General features: G+C 46.2%; 1 protein-coding gene across 1 annotated transcript in view; it reads right to left on the bottom strand.

Moving 5' to 3' along the window:
* Nucleotides 1–2,329: 2,329 nt before the first annotated feature.
* The window catches only part of pag1 (phosphoprotein membrane anchor with glycosphingolipid microdomains 1), a gene marked incomplete at both ends in the record, with an annotated part of 15,461 nt that continues 3,335 nt past the window's right edge, over nt 2,330–14,455 (bottom strand). The window contains 4 exons of the mRNA XM_084454926.1: nt 2,330–2,659; nt 10,396–10,809; nt 13,384–13,571; nt 13,831–13,927. Of these exons, the coding sequence (XP_084311052.1) occupies nt 2,330–2,659; nt 10,396–10,809; nt 13,384–13,571; nt 13,831–13,927 (1,029 nt within the window). The remainder of the gene's footprint in view (nt 2,660–10,395; nt 10,810–13,383; nt 13,572–13,830; nt 13,928–14,455) is intronic.

Raw genomic sequence — 14,455 nt, 5'->3', positions numbered from 1 at the left:
TGAATGATCTTTTTCCTTAAATAAATGTACCAAACTTTTTGTTGCAAAAGCTCTGTACCGACACGATGTACCATATTATCGGATAAGGTAACAGGCGAACCAGTGAATTGCTTTTTACAAAAATAATTCAAAACACCTGGGCCACAATGCAATAGATTTACAACTTGAGTTGAAAGTGAAGAGCACATTATAGTCAAAAGATAACATTCCCTTCGTGAAACAATTATATGGACATATTATGTGCTTTCACAACAATTATCCATCAGAGCTCAACACAGGCATACAAGCATACTACAAAATATACTTTACCATTCAAGACACTGTACAAACAAGTAAAAGCTTACACAAATTCATACATTAACCATGTAGCAACTGGTTAAAATAGTACTCTAACTATATACAGTATACACGCCCCACCTGGCGTGTCGTCTGCACAAGCTACAGATGTGGTTCCTTCATAAGAGTGCTAATAGTGAATTAAAAGCGTTTGATGAATTGTGTGCAACGGTGATTGGTTTGATAATATTGTTGCCAAGCGCAGTACCATAACATTATTTAAAACCATTGTGCTTTAAATTCCTGGAGAACGCCTACTATTAACAGGAGCCGTATGCGTACCTACGGGTTGATAAGCACCAACAAAAACACTTCAAACAAACATTATACATGTTGATCCACACAGCTGCATTGTTGACACAGGTTTGCTGTTGCATATCGTCACGTAAGAGAACAAGCATTTCTAAATACATTTTGAATTCATGTGGAAAAGTTTAAAGAATCGCAACTCAGTTGAACAATTCACAAAATTAACAAAATCACAAAAACATTAAATGATATGGTCTCACCATACAGTACAATATGTCTTCTTTTTAAAAAACAATAAATCCTTTAAAAGTGGGGATAATTAGTACCTCTATCCTATTCATCACTGTCACATCTCACTTTAGTCATTACTGTCCACAAACTCCTCAAGGGTTCAACATTTAAAATCACACGAAAATCAACCATCATCAAATAAATATGAAATGTAAAAAAAGGTCTGACATTAAACATTTAAAAGTTCTAGTGAAATGTATAGACTAAAATGTATGTTTTCATACTATTTATCCTTAGTTTTACCGTGGAGGTCATCGGTAGAGTCAAAGAAATAGAATTCTGAATTTATGGATATATTTATGGGTCCTTGGATATATTCCTGTATCTTATCTCACTCATGTTTTGGGGGATGAACTAGTTTGATATGGATTCCAGAAATGATTCATTCTCTGCTTCACCTGTTTGGGAAGAGTTCAGGCAGGAACAGGTGATTGGCTAAGCCATACCCTCAACCCCATCCCTAGTGTGATTGGCTAAGCCATGTCCTCGATCCCATCCTTTGTGTTATTGGCTGAGCCATGCCCCAAACCCCATCCCTGGTGTGATTGGCTAAGCCATGCCCTCGACCCCATCCCTGGTGCGATTGGCTAAGCTATGCCCTCGACCTATCCCTTGTGTGTCAAGAATCAATGCAGGGGAGTTCCCAACAGAGAAACACAGCAAGGGGACTGCTGACCAAACCTCGCACCACCAACATGCCATCTGAACTAAACATAGCACTGCAACTGCTCCTCAAATATCTCATAATGAGTGTGTGGAACTTGTGTGGAAATTTCAGTGTGTGGAACTGAAAACCTATAGATATTATTATTCTAAGTGCCTAAACTATGTTTATTGTGGTATTGGCTGACAATCAAAGGCGCTGACAAAGTGTCACAAACACAGGCTATCAAAACTCCATTTGTTTTTACAATGTGTTGGGTCATTGCTGTCAGGACATTACAGCCGTGAGGGGTGTAGTCTTCATCAATGCTAATTTGAGTAGTCTGACGAGCTACTAATAAAGGATGACTAATGAAGTGCATTTGATAACCTCGCCTCCCTAACCATAGTTTATGATACGGTAACTAAACCTTTTGGTTAGGCGACGTGTACTATGATATACAGATGAGGTTTGATGACATCACTGAGGGTACCCCACCTAGAACCATAAACAAGCGCACTTCCCAGTGGTACTGTGGTGACAGAACCGGACACTCCCATTGAGGACAGCCATCTTTTAACTGAGAATACAGAGTTTGAATGAAGTTCAAGACTTTTCATATATTTGAGCGCACACAAATGCACTGGATGCACTAGTGAGTTGACGATAGTGAGTCATGCTGCGTCTCGTGCTGCTAGTGGATGCTGGGTAGAACAAAGACTTGTCGGTAGGGAGTCCAAAGACCCAGTGTCCTTCAACGTTGGTTAGCATGCCGCCGCTGAACACCAACGAAGAAGAGGATAGAGGAAGTCAGAGACGAGAGGTCTCCCTGTGCAGACTCAGCTCTCCCACGCTCTCGTAGTCGGGCTCCGCCTGCTCAGACCCTGCCCCCCCCCGCCCATCCTCCTCCTCGCCACCAGTCTTGGGGATGCAGATGATCTCGTACCCGGGGTCAGTGCCGTCCGGGGCGGACTCCTCCCCGGGTGCCAGGGCCTCATTCTGGGGGTAGACGTCTCGGACGGTGGCATAGAGGTCGCTGGAGGAGGAGGCGGGGACCAGGCCTTTGATTTCTGCGATGCTGCTGTAGTCGTTCTCGCGCTCCTCCTCGGCGGAGAACGGCTTATCCAGCGAGGAGTACAGCTGCAGACGGCGGAGGGAAGAGCAGAGAGTCCATACATAGTTCAGGTGTTCTAAACCTAGGTGGCTTGGTTGGGGTAACGTGTGGCACTATCCAGGAACTCATACTGTCGGTTCAAGTCCCACTAGGGTGACTTAAGCTTAATTTATATTCAGTCGACAAGTATCGTACGACAAATGTCTGTAGACAGAAAAAAAATGTTGACCGACATAAGCATTTATACTTCAGCAAAATGTGTGATCAGCTCCATGGTAACTTGCGGGCGTGTGGCTGATTGATCCATGGCAATGAATGTGCCTTCTATCTAGCTATCCAATCACAGCTGCGCGACGAAAGTGACGGAGTCTGCGGCATTAGAAAGTTCGGCAGGTGTAAGACACCCCTGTCCGACACAAAAAAGTATCGACTGATGTCATTTCTGTCTAAAGACACTTTCTAAAGTGTCGTATGACGAAGTAGAACTTGGCCTTTACAGTACGTAGTACTAGTAAAAAAGCATGTTCTCTTAAGCTTTGCCACACTGGATAAATTGATGAGTAACACGGTATTATATGATGCTATTTTCACATGATACAGTTTGGATGTGTGAGCCTGAAGTAATATTTAAACCTCAGCCACAAGCAAAATTCAAGTCTGTATACTCTAGTATTTTAAATATTTCTAAAACCCTTGAGATTGATTCAGTGTTATAAGAGACCTACGTCATTCTCCATAACTTGGCGATCAGGGTCCGGTGAGGGAGACAGGGGAGAGTGTAACTGTAAGAGAGAAAGAACACAACTTTAGATTAGACTCAGTGTGAAAATAAGATTGAAATACAACATCTTGTATGCGTGTCAACTCTCTTTGGGCCTGTTGAGTTACTCAGGGGAATGTCATCTCTAAGCACTCATTCATTAAGAACAGAAGGGATTCAAAGTCAACAGGCAGTGGCATATCAGTACTGTATGTGTTGCTATTGTGTACATATCAGTACTGTGTGTTATTGTGTACATATCAGTACTGTGTGTTGTTATTGTGTACATATCAGTACTGTGTGTTAGTGTACATATCAGTACTGTATGTGTGTTATTGTGTACAAGTACTGTGTGTTATTGTGTACATATCAGTACTGTGTGTTGTTATTGTGTACATGTCAGTACTGTGTGTGTGTTATTGTGTACATATCAGTACTGTATGTGTTGTCATTGTGTACATACAGTATCAGTAGTACTGTATGCGTGTTATTGTGTACATATTGTATGTGTGTTATTGTGTACATATCAGTACTGTATGTGTTGTTATTGTGTACATATCAACATATCAGTACTGTGTGTGTGTTGTGTACATATCAGTACTGTATGTGTGTTATTGTGTACATATCAGTACTGTATGTGTGTTATTGTGTACATATCAGTACTGTATGTGTGTTGTTATTGTGTACATGAAGTGGTCCCTCATGATTGATGTGGAGAGTCATTAATCAGCCAAGCAGACCTGACAGTGCTAAGCAACGCCCCGGGTGCCTGAAAAGAGAATGTCAATATCTGGACTAGAGGTTGTCCTAGAAGTTATGTTTCATGGGTCGGACCTGCTGTAGGCAAAGAAGCATTTTTGAAGGTCTTTCTCAGTTGACTTGATCAAGGGCATGTGCCAATTATCCAAATCAAGGTGAATATTTTGTGTCTGGAGTCAAGAGTTTAGTAATAGTGGTTCGTTTCCAGCTCAGAACCAGGAGGACCTCGTGTAGTTTTGTACCTACCTCCATCCATCTACTGAGCTCTTGACCCCATTCCCATGTGTTATCAGGGATAACGACTGAGTTAACCCCCCCCCACTCTGGGGAAATAGACTGGCTAACATGCCCTCACCTTCACTGGCCAACGTTTACATATTCGCGCGCACACACACACGCGCGCACACACACGCACACGCACACACACACACACACACACACGCACACACACACACACACTACTGCACTTTTATTGCCATGGGCATTATTCTTCCTTGTAGAATTTAATTTGCATGTATGGTAGGTTTACAGTATATTCTGTTCTTCTGGCTGTACACAGTGATTAACCAATCACTGCGCTATGATTGTCTGTGAATGTTGTGCCCCCCGTAGCTGTTCCTGTGTAACCCATTGCCTCGAGTGGTCAATTGCTTGGTTACTACATATATATATTCACAAAAAACACACAGTAGTAACATTCAATCATTTATTTGCCGATCATTCTTATCATTTTAGTATTACATAATCTTCTGGGATAGGCTATAGTTCTGAATAAAATGGTTGCCAGGCAACATATCTAGCCTATTTGGGTTGGACCTTATGTGTCCAGTCCGCTACACAAATGAAGTTCCTCGCGGGCAGTACTTTTGGTTGCTATACTGGATGATTCTGTGTGAGTCCATGTGGATTAATGTGCATTATGACTATATCAAATACTTAACAGTAGTTTTCAAACATGCCTGTTTGATGGTGTAACAGCAACATCTTTCCAATTTATTGAATGAATCGCTATGGTGACTTTATGGATATGCATGGGTTCTCAAACTGGCCAGATGTGCTTCCATTTTACCTTAATTAGCAAAGCAATTAATTTGATGGGAGGAGGCACGCCTGGAAACACAGAGACAAGCGCCATGACCTCGTCTCTACGACTCATCCTGTCTGCCACAATATGTGTTCATCTGCACTAATTCTATGTTCCCCAAGTCTCTCATCCGTGTGCCTCAGTAAATTAAAGTGCCAATCCAATTCATTAAGTGGTGTGAAAAGTGAGTGTGTTCGGAGACAAAGACCCACGTTCAGATAATTACTCAGGGGAGTCAAATTCCATTCTACCGTCTTTTTACAATTGTCCAAATGTACAGTATGTTAACACTGCAAGGTTGAACCTAACTTCCAACTTCCCTTTTTCTTCTTTTTATATATATATATATATATATATATATATTTTACAAAGGGGGACAAGGTCATGGGAAAATAGGTCGGCCAGGAGTGAGGGGGAATCATACCTCTAACACTATATCTAACACTATGCTAACGATGTATCTAACACTATGCTAACGATGTATCTAACACTATGCTAACGCTGTATTTAACACGATGCTAACACTGTATCTAACACTATGCTAACACTGTATCTAACACTATGCTAACGCTGTATCTAACACTATGCTAACGCTGTACACAGTGGACTTTGTGAAACTGAAGACCCAAGTTGAGAGAGGATTACCATTGACTACCATCTGGAGCTGGATGCAGATGCTATTTTGAAATGAAATTATGTGTGTGTGTGTGTGTGTGTTTGTGTGTCAGCGTAGGAGCAGACACAAAGAACATCCCAACATGACAGTGTGCTGATAGAGGAGGGAACCACACACCATGGATGGGATGTCCAGAATGACAGAATGTGGTGTAGGATATGGGCAAACACACACACACACACACACACACACACACACACACACACACACACACACACACACACACACACGTACAAACACACATGCACATGTATTCACACCAGAAATACATGTCAGAGAAAGGCAGCTTAACAAACACAGACACATTACAATACAGTCATTTAGCTGATGCTTTTATCCAAAGCGACTTACAATAATTGTACAACACAGACTCTCAATGCACACACACATATTGCGCATACACACACACACGCGCGCACGCACAAGCATACACACGAACACATACCTAAAACAAACAGTAAACATGTCTCCACCAGGGATGTACACACCCCTTTGTGTCATTGAAGCACGTAAACATTAGCAGTCATTTGCAGGTTCTGCTCTTTCTGTTGATAATACTGTACACCGATGCAAACGTCAAGCGAGGAAGCTCCTCAAACTCGACTAAACTCTGTGGGATTTGTAAAGTAGAAGCCCCCCCCTCGGGTGCAACGGGCTACACTTTTTTTTTTTTTTTTTTTTAGGGCTTTTCAGCTTTTAATGATATAGGACAGTGTAGAGAGACAGGAACTGTGGGAGAGAGGGGAGGACATGCGGCACAGGACCCGAGCCGGGAATCGAACCCGGGTCCGCCGCGCAAAGGACTAGCCTTCATATGGTGCGCGCCTTACCCGGTGACTACCGGGGCGCCCCAACGGGCTACACTTTTACAGAGACACCTAGTATAGTTTGTGTACAAAGCTGTGTGTATTGGGCAATGGGGACAAACGAAGCGCGTCTAGTTAGCAACCCCCGTGGTGGGGCTACGGATCGTCTAGCCGGACGGAGGGACAGACAGACGGAGAGCGTTTTAATAGCCCCCCCCCCCCCCCCCCCCCCCCCCCACAGTGTCATCGGCCAGAGGACAATGAAACACATTCCTTTTAGTGACAGACGACTCAACGGTTTGACGCGACAGAGAAAATCAAGGGTTAGCGGAGGAAGCTGTCCCTCGGCGCTTCAGGCCTCGGTTATAACACGTCGGGTTATATGCCAAACAACAAAGGCGGTGCTGTTTATAATGGCGTAATAGGCGCATGGAAACACGCGAGCGGATCCTTGTGTGTCTGGACGGTGTTGACTGCAGAGCTACTCGGAGAAATCCCCCTCAGACTGAAACATGGAGAGATTGTGTGCGCGCGTGTTTGTTCATGTCATCCATCATGCCGTTGGTCTGTCATAGTGATGGTCGGCAGCTGGCTCTCACGGGGCGTCGAGACGCACCGCCATAACAAAGACCCTCCTCTGCTCTGCATACATTACCGCACGCACACGCGCTCGCACACATACATTACCCTGTCTGACAAGACAAATCACCACCGGCCTCCGCTCACACACGCATAACCACAGGGAGCAAGGAATGTGCAGGGTTAACCTTAAATCAGTCCCAGGGTGTGTGTGTGTGTGTGTGTGTGTGTGTGTGTGTGTGTGTGTGTGTGTGTGTGTGTGTGTACATGTGCATATGATATAGGGGTTGGGGGAAAGACAGGGGCTGAAGAGCAGAATTAATGCTGACTAGACATACCGACACGGGTGGTTTGGGAGTGGGAGGTGTGTGTGTGTGTGTGTGTGTGTGTCTCCAGACACGCTCCAGGGGTGCAGGTGGTCCAGTGGTTCAATATGTCTTCATAGCGCAGGTCAAATAGGGCTAGCTTAGCCTGCTGTCCAACCAAAGCACGGTTATTACTGATCAGCTAATTGGCCAGAGCTTCTTAGACAAAGAGGCAGCAGAGAGGGAGAGAGAGGGAGAGAGAGCAGAGAGGGGGAGAGAGCAGAGAGAGGGAGAGAGAGAGCAGAGAGAGGGAGAGAGAGAGGGAGAGGGAGAGAGAGAGAGCAGAGAGAGGGAGAGAGAGAGAGAGGGAGAGAGAGCAGAGAGGGAGAGAGAGGGAGAGCAGAGAGAGAGAGGGAGAGAGCAGAAAGAGAGAGAGAGCAGAGAGGGACAGCAGAGAGAGCAGAGAGGGAGAGCAGAAAGAGAGAGCAGAGAGGGAGAGCAGAGAGGGATGCCAGCAGGAGCTCAGATCAGACCAGGCCGTTACCACCACTGCACAGATGAGACGCTCCGATGTGTGTGTGTACACGTGTGTGTATGCGTGTGTGTATACGTGTGTATGTGTGTGTGTATATGTGTGTGTTTATGTGTGTGTGTGTGTGTGTGTGTGTGTGAAGGTGTGTGTGTGTGTTTGAGTGTGTGTGTGTGTGTTTGAATGTGTGTGTGCGTGTGTGCAAGTGTGTGTGTGCGTGCATATGGGGGGTGATTTGCGCCATCTCTTACCGCGCGGAGCGAACTGAGCTGCCAAATTGAGCAGACGAACGTACGCTGCGTACGTGAGCAAAATCCATTCCATCCCCATTGTATTTGATAGGAGACCTGACGGGACACGCAACGTTTTGGACTAGCGGCGGCGGCGGCGTGACGTAGCGTAAGGGGTGGTGTTAACCCAACGCTGCGACAAGACTGATTTCTGGGCTTGTGCTAGCAACATTTAGCTACAGGGTTCGACAGAAACATAAGCAAATAAGTTGATTTGGGGGGCAGTATCTCTAGCTAGCTACATAAAATAACTAGACTAGCTTACTGTTGTGTTAACAATAACTACTTTCAGCCAATGACTTTCATGTCACTAGTGAAAATAATAGATTGTGGGTATGTTCTGTAGGCAGTGTAATGGTCTGTTATAAATTGAATGACTGAATGATTGGAGCACCAACTCCCTTCCCATCATGTCTTTCAGCTCTCTCTTCATCTGCGTCGTCAGGAGAGTGGGCGTCGTCAGGAGAGTGGGCGTCGTCAGGAGAATGGGCATTGTCAGGAGAGTGGGCGTCGCCAGGAGAGTGGGCGTTGTCAGGAGTGGGCGTCGTCAGGAAAGTGGGCGTCGTCAGGAAAGTGGGCGTCGTCAGGAGAATGGGCATCGTCAGAAAAGTGGGCGTCGTCAGGAGAGTGGGCGTCATCAGGAGTGGGCGTCGTCAGGAGAGTGGGCGTCGTCAGGAGTGGGTGTCATCAGGAGAGTGGGCGTCGTCAGGAGAGTGGGCGTCGTCAGGAGAGTGGGCGTCGTCAGGAGAGTGGGCGTCGTCAGGAGAGTGGGCGTCGTCAGGAAAGAGAACACGTGGAAGCTAGCAATATTCGTCATGTATGTTTGCTCAGTTAGCAAATACATGGCACAAATCACCCCCCATATATGCATGTGTGTGTGCATGTGTGTGCGTGTGTGTGTGCATGTGTGCGTGTGTGTGTGCATGTGTGCATGCATGTGTGCGTGTGTGTGTGTGTGCGTGCATGTGTGCGTGTGTGCGTGCATGTGTGCGTGCATGTGTGTGTGCATGTGTGTGTGTGTGTGTGCATGTGTGTGTGCATGTGTGTGTGTGTGCATGTGTGCGTGCATGTGTGTGTGTGCTCTTCCTCTGGTGGATTTCTACAGGAGCAGGACAACACGCTGGGAGGGACGCTCACTGTACGCCTCGACAACCGTCTGCTTCCCCGCTCCACAGATGGCTTCATTTGTATTCCCTCTCTCTCTCTTCTCTCCTCTCTCTCCCTCTCTCTCTCTCTCTTCTCTCCTCTCTCTTCTCTCCTCTCTCTCCTCTCCTCTCTCTCCCTCTCTCTCTTCTCTCCTCTCTCTCCCTCTCTTTCCCTCTCTTCTCTCCTCTCTCTCCATCTCTCCCCCTCTTCTCTCCTCTCTTTCCCTCTCTCTCTCTCTTCTCTCCTCTCTCTCACCCTTTATTTCCTTGTCTGTAACAGGAGAGATGTATCTATCTGCCTCACTCTCTCTTTTCCCCCCTCATCTCCCTCTCTCTCCCATCCCTCCTCCCTCCCTCTCTCCCTTGTTCTCCCCCGTCCGGAGGAGTAGGAAGCTTAACGTGTCATAATTGAGCGGGAGTCGTGTCTCTCTTCGTGTCTCTCTTCCTATTGTTCTGTCCTCCTCCTCCAGCTGCTGCTACTCACTAGCTGATATGCCTGATGAATTTATGATAGCTACTCCAAATCATGGAGTAGGATTTCCAGAGACCTCTATTTGACTGTTTTGGTGATATGAGTAAACTGACTAGCAAATACACACACACACGCACACACACACACACGCACACACGTTATGTAATACAGAGAGCTCGAAACAAAGAAAACTGGCACATAGGCACTGACGTAAACACAAACAATACATAGGCCTACATACACACACATACACACACACACACCTCCAACCTCCCCCCACAAATATACACATCCACCCTCCCAGTACACACACGCACGCACGCACACGCACGCTCGCACACACACACGCGCCCTCACCTCTCCATTGTGCAGCGGCAGCACCTCACCATCGACCAGCGGCTGGTTATCGTTCTCATCCAGCACCTTATCCGGCACGGGCGGCGGCCGCTCTTCCTCCTCCTCCTCCTCCTCCTCCCCCCCCGGGGCGGCGGCGGCAGCGGCGAGGGAGGCAGACCTCCGGGCCTCCAGGTCGGCGCTGTAGCGGCTCTTCTTGTTGAGGTCCACGGACGCGTACTCCACGCCGGCGCACAGGGGCCCGCGCTCGGGGGTGCCGGGGCTGAGGTGACCGTTGAGTAGGGAGGCGGAGGCGGGGCGGGAGGCGGAGGTACCGTTGGGGAGGCGCATCGCCGCGTCCTTCAGCTCTTTGACCGTCTCGTAGAGGGAGTCCTCCACACTGACGTCCCGGGACGCCACCGCCACCTCCTTCACCACCTGGAGGGGAAACAAGAGATACGTTTGGATTTGAGTATAAATCATATTGAATTCATAGCGAATATGCATGATACACGTTATGTGTTACGGCCGCAGGGCGCGTGTTCTGTTCTCTCCTGTGCTTCTCACCAGGGCTGCGTTCTGAATCGCATACTTCCATATTATATAGTATGCCAAAACAGGATGTTAGTATGTCCCAATACATAGTATGCCACATACAGTATGGCAAAAATACCAGGACGTCCTACTACTACTGAAGATGGCGCCCGTGGTGGCTGGCCGTCCCCCTCGTTGCCCCACTATATTGTTTGCTGCTGCCCTGTTTCTGTTTTTTTTTCATCCTTTTTGGATGACATGCTCCAACATTCGTTCCTCTGTGAAGAATCTTGGGGTGGTTGTTAACAGTGATTTTAAATTTGATAAACAGATCTGTAGTAAAGACAAGCTTTTTTTCAACTGTGTCTCCTAGCTAAGACCAAGCCCTACCTCTTTGCTACTGACCTAGAGAGGGTGATCCATGCCTTCATTTTCTATTTTTTTTCTCGTTTCTATGCCCCCAACCTCTGGAACACCCTACCGGAGTGCCTAAGAAGGGCCGAAACAACGGAGGTCTTCAAGCAAACCTCAAGACGTACCTTTTCGACCTAGCCTACAATCACTAGCTAGGACCTTGAGACACAGAAAGGCAGTCTCAAACCTACCCGTGAATCCTCTGTATACATTGGTATTTATCCTGCTATGCAATGTATGTATATCAAGAAGTGTACAGAAGCTGGTTATCCTGAAACAGGCTTGTTCTGTTCTGACTGCTGTGTTGCTTCAATGACTCAGTGTGCTACTAACCGTTTTCTGTCTCCCCTAGTGCCTCTCTCTCTCCTTCCTATCCTCTAACCAGGTCCAGTGTCAGCTGTGGAGCTGTGGATATCGTAGTATTTAGTACACACACACACACGTACACACAGACACACATCAGTCCACATCCGGCTTAGGCCTGGACCTGATGCTCTTAGCCTTTCTTGCTCCGAAAATTTAATTTAATGTTATTTATTGTTCTTTAAATGTTCTTAGCCATTAGACAAATATATTCCAGGAGCTTGCCCCAGGTTGCCTGTTTCAATATCTGTGTGGTCTGTATGGCTCTATGTGCTACTAACCCTGTTCTGCCTTCCCTCTCCCTAGTGCCTCTCTCTCTCCCTCCTATCTTCTAACCAGGTCCAGTGGATGCCCCACTGTCACCAGCAGACCTCCCGAAGTCCGATAGATACCCCCGTGTCTGCTGTGGATGTCCTAGCATGTCCGTAGAATATTCTCTCTCCTATGATGCTTTTAGCCTCTCTCACTCTGAAATGTAATTTAATGTAATGTATTGCTTTATAAATGTTCTTAGCCGGTAGACAAACATACTCCTGGAGCTTGCTTGATCGCCTTGTTGAGAGGGGTCAGGGAAGAATTTTTACAGCTCACTTATCTGGCCCCCGGGTGATTACTGTTTTTTTGCTTCCCTCTGGAATATGTAGAGAGTGGGTCGTATGCCCACCTCCCTTGTTCTCTGTAAAGCGCATTGTGTTGCCTCTGGGTATGAAATGCGCTATACAAATAAAGCTTTGATTGATTGATTGATTCATCACTACTAGACTCGACAACTCTAACGCCCTGTATGTTGGCATGGATCAGTCTTCCCTCAGCCGCCTACAGCTGGTACAGAATGCTGCCGCTCGCCTCCTGCCGAAGCTAATGTTTCCAATCCACTTCCAGTGACTGAGCTAAGATAGGCTAACGGGTTTCAATGCTTCCTACTGCAGCTAAGTTCAATTTTCAACAATTGCAGAAAGTTGTCTTTTATTTCTAAAGATCTGGAAAAAGTGGTCTGCAATGAACAACAACAATCTTTTTTTTAATGCCACTGCTAATGCCACGGCACAATTATATATATATATATAAGTGAAACCAAATGAAATGAACAAATGGCCATCTTGCAAGACTCTTTCTGGTGTTCAACGCTGGATGTCTTTGTTTTGATTCTGGGACCAAAGCATGTCTATAACCAAATCCAGTCAGAACTTGGCCCTCTTGCCCACAGTGTGAGATCAGTTTCTAATTTTGATATACAGCTGCATCTCGAAGAACACACACAGATGATGCTGATCTAGAGATATAATTCATGTTTTTATTTTGTCAAGACCTGATTACTGCAATTCTCTTTATACACGTCTCAGCCATCAATCAGTATCACGCCTACAGTACAATTAGTTCAAAATTCCCGAGCTCGACTCTCACAAGAACCAATAAGAGAATTTATATTGCCCCTATCTACCCTCAATTTCATTGGCTTCTAATTAATAGTCCTGTATATTATACTGTATAGTGTATGGAATGCTGATGTATCATGTTCTATGGGTTCAGTCCTTTATGTTTCTTTCATCAAGAACCATATTGGAATTATGAGTGTCTTTATTGTGTTGTGCTCTGGGCTCTATATTTTGGGTCTATATTTTCAATCAATCAATCAATCAACCAACCAATCAATCAATCAATCAATCAATCAACCACCCAACCAATCAATCAATTATCCACCTCGTAGGTGCCGTCCCCAGAGGCGGGCGGTCCGTCAGCGGACCCCTCCATCATGCCCTCCAGGGCGCTGTTCGGAGGGATGCTGGGTAGCTCTCGGTCCTGCGGGCACTTGGACAACCTGAGCTCTGATTGGCTGGAAAGCATCTCCTCAGACAGGTGGGGGCTGGTGTCCTGGGTGTCCGTCAACACTGGGGTGTGTGTGTGTGTGTGTGTGTGTGTGTGTGTGTGTGTGTGTGTGTGTGTGTGTGTGTGCGTGTGTGTGAGTGTGTATGTGAGTTTGTGGTGGGAGGTGAGGGAAAAGATGTCTTGAGTTAGAATTCAGTACTTTCAGGTCTTACTTACTTGGTTGACTATATCTCTGTATTTGGCGACAGCATGTCACAATATGCTAAAATAAGAAGAGAAGTTACAAGAGCCTAAAAGAGGACAAGAGCTGCTGTATTTTACCTGTACCACTGGTTAGGGGTCCGTTGTGAGAGCTACTGGCCAGCAGGTCAGTTACTGGGCTGTCCACTGATTGGCTGAATGTCTCCCTCTCAGACACCTACAGAGGAGAGAAAACATGATTGGCTGGGAGCAGATTCCGACTCCTCGTACACTCCGGGATCTGTATTTATTTATTTTTTAAATCCCTTTTTGTCCGTTTGTAGAGTGGGAGAGATAACTATACAAAGACAGCTAATAGCTCCACACCACCACCTGGAGGCTGTCTGCGATAACAACAATCACTTGGTTGATGCAGTTTCCTGGGAGACACAGGGTCACCAGTCAGCCCATCCAGACAAGACAAAGACCCCATTTAATCTGTCAGCTCCTGACACACGCCGCCATTTTACTCGGCCCCTCCTGTCAATATGCTCACAGGCCCAGCTTGTGTTACGCCGTTAAGGTCCACCCGAACCGGATATCCATCAAATATAAAAAGGTTCCTGTGTCCCTTGAGATTTCATGTATGAATAACGAGGTAGGGGTAAGAGGAGGTCCATTTATCTACCATCCTAAGATGTACGGCACGGTTAAGTACTGCTTCATTCTTAAGAATCAATATAATGTGGTTCTTTGTACCATGTTA

Source organism: Borostomias antarcticus, assembly GCF_949987555.1.
Source record: "Borostomias antarcticus genome assembly, chromosome: 21".
NCBI classification, from domain to species: Eukaryota; Metazoa; Chordata; class Actinopteri; order Stomiiformes; family Stomiidae; genus Borostomias; species Borostomias antarcticus.
Note: the sequence above shows the minus strand (reverse complement) of the source record. Positions and strands in the feature narration are given on the sequence as shown.